This window comes from Pseudorca crassidens, chromosome 16 (assembly GCF_039906515.1).
Source record: "Pseudorca crassidens isolate mPseCra1 chromosome 16, mPseCra1.hap1, whole genome shotgun sequence".
Lineage (NCBI taxonomy): Eukaryota > Metazoa > Chordata > Mammalia > Artiodactyla > Delphinidae > Pseudorca > Pseudorca crassidens.
The window spans coordinates 26,005,917-26,013,535 of NC_090311.1; the positions used below are offsets into that span (position 1 = coordinate 26,005,917).

Genomic DNA, 7,619 nt, shown 5'->3' on the forward strand with positions numbered 1-7,619 from the left:
AGCACAGGCTCTAGGTGTGTGGGCTTCAGTAGTTGTGACTCGTGGGCTCTAGAGCACAGGCTCAGTAGTTGTGGCGAATGGGCTTAGTTGCTCTGCGGCATGTGGGATCTTCCCGGACCAGGGCTCGAACCCGTGTCCCCTACATTGGCAGGCGGATTCTTAACCACTGTGCCACCACGGAAGCCCCAGTCATCTGTTTTTAAAAAATCAAAGCCTTTTCAGATTAAGGCCAGAGTGCCGTGGCTGCTGATTTAAGCATGAGAAGCAGAAGGGTCCTCCTCTTGCAATGATGTCGTCTCTAAAGAGAGAGATCCTGCTGGAGGTGGCAGGCTTGCGGAGAGTTAATACATGGGGAGCGAGGTAAACACGTAGGATTCCACACGCACCGATACCTGGCAGCCCGGGAATCCTGAGAGCTGAGTGGCCAGAAACAGCCTCTGGCACCTTCAGAGCTGCAGCAAAGCCACGCAGGGTGCTTGGGTAGGGCTGTTCTGTCTCATGCCCCTGTATTCAGCTGGAAGTCATAACGAAGAAAAAACTGGAATTGCTCCCTCTGCCAACTTGAGCCCCAGCTTCTCTCTAAGCCTGAGGCAGAGCTCCTCCCCGAGCAGTTGCCCGCGGTCATTGAGAAAGGGTCATCGAGAGCAGATGCCGGGGCTAGATTGCCTGGGTTCACAGCCTGCCTCTGCCACGCACTCTTCTGTGCCCCCATTTCCTCATCCATGAGTACCTACTTCACAGTGTTGTTACAAGGATTAATTTAAAAGATATAAATTAAGTGTGTGGCCACCACCATGCTAAGTTCTGTAAACACCACCTCAAGCCAGCCTGGCGTGGACCCTTCCCTCAGGAGTCTTTCCTTGCCAGTGGGCACCCTGGCACAGCTTGTGCCTGATTTTTATTGAAGAGCTATCATCGTCATTGACTGTTGCCTCCCCAGCACCGCCACCTCCAGCTCAGGTTCTCCTCTAGGTAATGACAGGAAAGGCACAATCCCCAGCCTCCAGACACCAGATCAGGGTGGCCTTCCCGAGCCAGAGCAGCTTAAGTCTCCTAGGCTTCCCACACTCCGGGTTGCAGGCGCAGCTGCAAAGCCCCGGGGCCATCGGGTCAGCTGGTGGGGCCCGACCTCTGAGCGCCCTCTGCTGGCAGGACTGTGGCTGGAAGGGTTTTGTCACCGCGGGCCCTCACATACATCTGGAGGACACTGCCCCTCGGCAGGGCTCCCCCATTTAAATTCCCTCTGCCTCCATAACAGATACCCAGGAGAAAACTGCCCCTCACCCTCCATGTTCTGCTTTGGGTTCCTGCAGCTGAGTAAATATTTTTCCTATCTCTTTGAGTGCATTCATGTTGAGTTACATGCAGTAAAAGAAACCCACCCCCCTCTATAATCAGCCGTAAAACAAGAGGGAAAATGGTATTCGTATAGTGTGGGAACACTGTTCTTGATTTCTCTGAGAAGATGATTTGATAAAATGTTGCAAGTCTCTACAGAGGAGGAAATATTGAGGTACGCACCTTTGATGGTGTTTGTGCGGGTTCCTGAAAATGGAAAGTGCTACGTAAGTGCTGAGCTATTCAGCTTCGAATGCAAAGGGAAGATGCTTATCTTATTCATCCCTCTTTTATTTGTAAAATCTTTTTTGTCTCCTGGCAGGTGATCTTTTTTTTTTTTTTCCTGGAAACCAATTAGCTCCTAAAATTAAACATGCTTCTCTTTAAATTATTCCTTTTCATAAAATGGTCTTAAAATTGGCCTCAGCTTTTCAGAGTAAGTAGCTGACCCAGTTGTAATCGGAGATGTATTCGGAGTCCACCTTCTCCCACCTCGGCATTCCCCCACCCTCATCCCCACTGCTGCCAGGTGCTGTCCACCTTTGTGCCTTCAGCTGTGGCCAGCCTCTTCCTGGCACATGCCCTAAGGTATGCTCTGGGACAGCCATCAGATTATCTGCTTCTCCCACCCAAGTGCTCTGATGGCAACTGGCGGAGTTTTAATCACTGTAAATTCAGGTTATGGTCAGATTAGCCAGGAGATAGGATGCCTGCTGGTTGTTTTGAAGTGATGTATTGTTTATGGGATTAATGCTCCTAATGGCCAAGGATGTCAGCTGATGTTTATTACTTTAAGCTGTCTCAGCTGTTCAGGTTCAACAGCTAGCTCCGTGGTCATAGGAAATGCGGGGCTCTGAATGTCATGTATGCCCTGAGATGTGCACGTGTGACACATGCAGGGGAAAGGGGTGCGGTGCGTTGCAGGAGCCTCGTTTGATTTTGTTCTGGGCTTCTGAGACCTCTGCACACCCCTGGGGGTCAGAGAGACTCTGGGGAAAGGGTGAGCATTCAGGGATGGCTGCAAAGGGCGTTGAGAAATAGGTCATCTCTGGCGGGCCTGGCATCCACGAGATATCATGCCACCTGCCAAGTGGCTGTAGGTATTGTGTGGTTTTTACCTCTGTCCTCCAGCCTTCTAAGAGAGGACACTTTCAAGGTCGCTGTGCATTTAAGGGAACCTTCTCCCCAGTCCCTCTGCTTGGTAGCGCTTAAAGCCGCAAGAACCAGGCCAGGCCCCTTTAAACCTTCCCTGGTGCTGCGCGAAGAGAAATAAATGCACATTGCCCCAGTGTGTGTCTAGTAACATGCACTGCAGTTGGTTTGTTTTTCCAAAAAGAAATTTAATTTAGCGCAAGTGTACACTGCCACACTGTAAACACACCGGGCACCAGAAAGGTGGCTTATTGAATTTAATGCCCTAGCAAAGGTCAGCTTTTAGAAAAAGCCAAAAATGGCTGGAATCTGTCCTGATAGCTCCTCAATCAGGCCTTGGATCCAGGCAGATGTGTTTATTTTTTCAGAGGGAGTTCCTGAGGACCCATCTCAAGTTCGGGCTCTGGACATTCCCCCTCCCTTCTCCCTCCTGTGCTCTCAGAGGCCTCCCTCCTCCTCCCCAGGAGGTCACTGTCCCTGGTCACCCAGGTGGGCCCCTGGGGAAGGCAAGCTCCATTGAGCTGGTGGTTGAGGAGGGAGGACCCAGGACCCTCGCCCTCTCCCCTCTGGGGCTAGAATGTGTGGTGCCTTTCTTACAACTAACGCTGCCTCTCTCTGACCATTTCCCTCAAAGGACGGCATGAACTGGGTCTGCAAAAACGTCAATGCAAAGAAGAAATAAAATCTTGACGCATGGAGACGAAGGAGCTGCGGGAGCTGAATTCTGTCCTGAAAAACACTAATTTGCTGCTTTCTGACCAAATGTTTTTCCATCTGTGTACAGCTACAGCTGTGTGAAGAGAGGGAACAACACAGTTTAAAAAGAATCCCCATTCCAGCAGTAGTTTTAACATGATCTCTGAGGTTCAGTATCATTTTTCAAATAAAGGAATTATATTATTTCCTCTGCATAATTGAAATAGTATTAAATGTCTCAAAGCACATGATTAGAAAATGAGATCTTTTAAATGAGCAAGAGATTGCATTGCAGTTTAGGCAATTCCAGTGGGCTTTTTTCTTTCAAAAAAAAGGGGGGGTGCTGGGGAGAGGAAGAGGAAGAAGCAGCTTAGGCTGCGGTCATTCATTTCCTGACCTGTCCTTACATTCCCCCATGGTGTTGAAACCAAGACAGTGTTTGATGGTGCTGGTCAGTGATTTTTACCATCATCCGCTGAGCCAGGGTTGCAGCCTGTCTGGGTGGGGAGCTGCTGGGCTTGGGGGGGTGAAGCGTGAATAGCAGATGATTAAACCATCTTGTCATGCAGGTAGGAGACTGTATGTAATCCTCACCCTTTGGAAAGGAAAAAAAAGCCTTTCTTGCAAACAACGCACCACAGAAACATACCCCGTCCCCAGCCCCCAACCAGCTACACAGGGAATCAGAGTCTTACGACTTTTGACTGTAATGACATCTGGAATGTAAGGAGAGGTGGGAGGTTTAATTCCAGAAAAATTACAAGGTCCTTAAAAAGCCCTCACATGGAGGGCTCAAGCTAGCGTAAACAGGCTTTCTCCAGTTCAGTGGAGCAGTGAGCAGCCGACTCTGAAATTAGCTGGCTTCTCCACGGCTGTCCTATAGAAGGGATTTCTAAAGCTCAAAGAATTCTGTGTTTAAATGATCACAATAGGCTGCTGCTATCAGATTTTAAAAATAAATGCAGCTTTACCGTGAACCTGCTCCACTGAGAAAAGCCAGGCAGATCGATTTTTAGAAGCGATCAATTTTTACAGTGCTGGCAACTTGGTGGTGTGGGCTGCTCGAGGGGGACAGGGCTTGTTGCTGGGAAGAGCGTGGGTGTGTATGGTCGCAGGGGCCGTGCCCAGGGAAGCCAGAGTCACCCCAGCTTCTGGTCCCCTCTGCCTCTCTCCAGCAAAATGTGTCCTCTGGTGACTGATTGGAGAGGAACGGTGGGAGACTTCTCCTGCCCCGTGTTGCAAAAAGAGCTTGCTTCCCTGAGCCTTAAGAGATCCCCGGCTTCAAGCAAGGGAAAGCAGGCCAGCGCATCCCTGGCTCCTGAACTGAACTATGTCCTGATGCCTGAGCAGTGGGGTTCTCAGAGACTGAATAAGAGACTGTCAAGTGGCTGGTGGGTCCCAGGAGGGCAGCTACTTTTACCTCCCAGGAGGTGGCCCTTCCCGAACCCACCAAGGCATGTGAGCAAACTGAAGGGGTCACTCCAGCCCCTGGCCCTCAGTACCCAGCCTTTCTGGACCAAGTTGTGCCGGTGAGGCTGAAGCATGGTCCGCTTCAAAGGTGGTCTGGGGTGAAAGTCATTAACAAGGCCAGACATGAAAAGGTGCCCTGGGTTGCAAGTACTTATAGGGACAGACCTGTAAGTACTTGCAAAACAAAAGAAGGTGAGGGTTTTTAAACCACTGTGAGCTAGCTGCCCCCTGCAGCCTCCCCCGGCTTGTCTGTCTTACCCAGACGCCTCTCGCCCTTTGAACAGAGGCAAAACAGAATTATAAGAAACCAGAAATCCCCCTTCTATCCGGCTGCAAATGTGGCTCTAGCACTTGAAAATATTTTTTCCCCTCCAAATAGTGCATCAGGGATGTTATCTGAGGGGCAGAATGCCTGCCTTGAGGTCTGTGACTGGGGAACACTGAGATGTGGAACTTGGACTCTGGCAGTGGATGGTCTGTGAAATATCTTTGTTCTTTTACTACCAACTTAGGGAACTGTTTGAAAGGGCCCCCCAGGGCCTCAGCCAGCAGGCAGAAGCCACTGCCTTCCTCTGATAACAGCCTCTGTGAATGTTCAGATTTGCTTTTCAGCTAAAGACACAGAGACATTGTGGATGTCACACGCTTTCATCTTCCCTTTCAGCCCTACTGAACCCTCCCGGGGCTCGCAGGGTAGATGAGAGGAGCCTGAAAAATGCAGAGTTTGAAAGCTCCCATTTGTGAAAACAAAATGCTTCTACAGACTCCTTTCCTCTCCCCAGCCACCGCCCCCCCGCACTTGGAGGACAGAATTGGAAGCTAGAAAGGGGACTCCCGGTCTCCCATCCTCCCACTCCCAGTGAGTCTTAGTGGTGAGACTTGCTCTGGGCACGACTGCATCTGAATGTGCCGGGAAGAGGGTTGGGGGCCAGAGGGCGGGCAAGGCCTGGGACAGGGGCCCCAGGGTGTGTGCTCAGACCAGTTGTGGGAAAAACTCCTTCCCGTCCCCTCCTCCCGACTTCCCCCGTGCGGCTCCTTCTGGCTGGCTTCCCCGTGCCCAGGGCAGCACACCCTTTCCCCTTCACTCTCCCTTGGTTACTATGGAAACAAGGGTGTCATTGATGTGGGCTGAGCTGGGGAACATGTCGGCGCACAGCTGAGAGTCAGCGATTATGCCGGCGGGTAGAAATGTACCAGGGTTAAGGTCCGCAGCTCCCAAACTGCGGGAAGGACGCCGTCCTGCCCCCTCCCTCCCTCCCTCTCGCTTCTCCCTCTCCTGGCTTTTGACGAATTCCTTTATTCCCTTCCGGGCTAAAGCAATGGCTATTTTTGCGCCACTCTATGCCCCACCCTCGCTGTCGGCCGCGCCTTATCCGGCCTGGCCTGGAGGGTGACACCATGTCACCCTCGCCAGGACTCGTCCCTTGATTCCCGTCAGAGTTTGCTTTGATTTCTCTTTCCTTCTCAGGGGCCAGTTCTTACTTCCTTTTATTTTTAGCTCTGCACTCCATGTGGTTTCAGGGTTCAGTCTGCTCATCGAAAAGTACTTTTTTTTATAGTCTCTTTTGAAAATGATAGTCAAAGGAAGGGACGTGGTATTTGGTCATGTGGAAAATTCAATGTATAATTTAGACGTCTGTCAAAAATCCGACAAATAAAATTTAGCTGAAACCAAGGCAGCCTGGAAAGTGTCGTGTCCTTTGCTGGGGAGGGGAGAGGGCCTGCGGTGTGCTTGTCCTTTCAGAGGTTAGCATCCCTCAAGGTGCTTTCTTCAGAAGGATGTAACATTAACACCGCCACCAGCGATAAAAATAACCCTTTATTAAGCCCCTCCTACATACCAGACCTCTCATCTACATCATGGGGCAGTATTAGTCCCACCTCACAGTTAAGCAAACTGAGGCAAGGGCCTGGGTTAAGGAATTCACCCACTATCACAGAGCCATTAGTGCCAGCAGGGCAGGACCCTGGGTCTGAAGGCCGCGGCAAGTTGCCTCCTCTGGAGGGCAAAGACAATAACGGCCCGTTTCTCAGGCATCTCAGTCCCCGGGCCTTCCGAGCCCACACCAGGGGTCTCCTCTGATCAATGCCGCTCCTTAGGGAGGCGCGGGGGGGGGGGGGGTCTCTGTCCCAAGCATTGGGTGTCCTCTGTCCTCACGGCGGCACAGCTGAAGACTTTGTACCATGCTTTGCACAGACAGAAAAAAGGGAGAAGTCAGGAAAACTGCGGTTGGCAAGGATGCTGGCAATTACCTAGTACCTAATACTGAATTTTCCTTTTAGAGAGGGTGCAGAGAGGGGAGTAGACTTGCCCAAAGCCACACAGTAGGAGGCAGAGTAGGCTCCGGTTCAGGGCTCTTCTCTCAGGAGAAGAGCTTGTCTTCCCCTCTGGCAGCCTCACTTCAGTGGCCTTAGAGACATACCAGCCTGGCTGGCCCCAAGGGCCAAGCTGTTGGCAGAATAGAGGGGAGCTGGAGGCAGGAAGAGAGAGAAAGTCCAGTGCTGCCAGGTAAATGGCGGGACACACACCTGAACTGCAAACAAACAATCATTTTTAATGTAAGTATGTCCCATGCAATATTTGAGACATAGGGACTTCCCTGGTGACGCAGTGGTTAAGAATCCGCCTGCCAACGCAGGGGACACGGGTTCGAGCCCTGATCCGGGAAGATCCCACATGCTGCAGAGCAACTAAGCCCGTGAGCCACTTCTGAGCCTGCGCTCTAGAGCCTGCGAGCCACAACTACTGAGCCTATGTGCTGCAACTACTGAAGCCTGGGCACCTAGAGCCGGTTCTCCGCAACAAGAGAAGCCACCGCAATGAGAAGCCTGCGCACCGCAATGAAGAGTAGCCCCCGCTCGCCGCAACTAGAGAAAGCCCACACGCAGCAACGAAGACCCAACGCAGACAAAAATAAATTAAAAAGAAAATTTGAGACATAATACTCATAAAAAGTCATTGT

The 7,619-nt window shown here is 51.3% G+C and overlaps 1 protein-coding gene across 1 annotated transcript in view; it reads left to right on the forward strand.

The window, feature by feature from the left end:
- Nucleotides 1–3,404, forward strand: part of ARL3 (ADP ribosylation factor like GTPase 3) — a 32,380-nt gene extending 28,976 nt beyond the window's left edge. Inside the window, exon 6 of the mRNA XM_067709537.1 lies at nt 3,125–3,404. Within this exon, the coding sequence (XP_067565638.1) occupies nt 3,125–3,172 (48 nt within the window). The 3' untranslated portion in view covers nt 3,173–3,404. The remainder of the gene's footprint in view (nt 1–3,124) is intronic.
- The last annotated feature ends 4,215 nt before the right edge of the window (nt 3,405–7,619 follow it).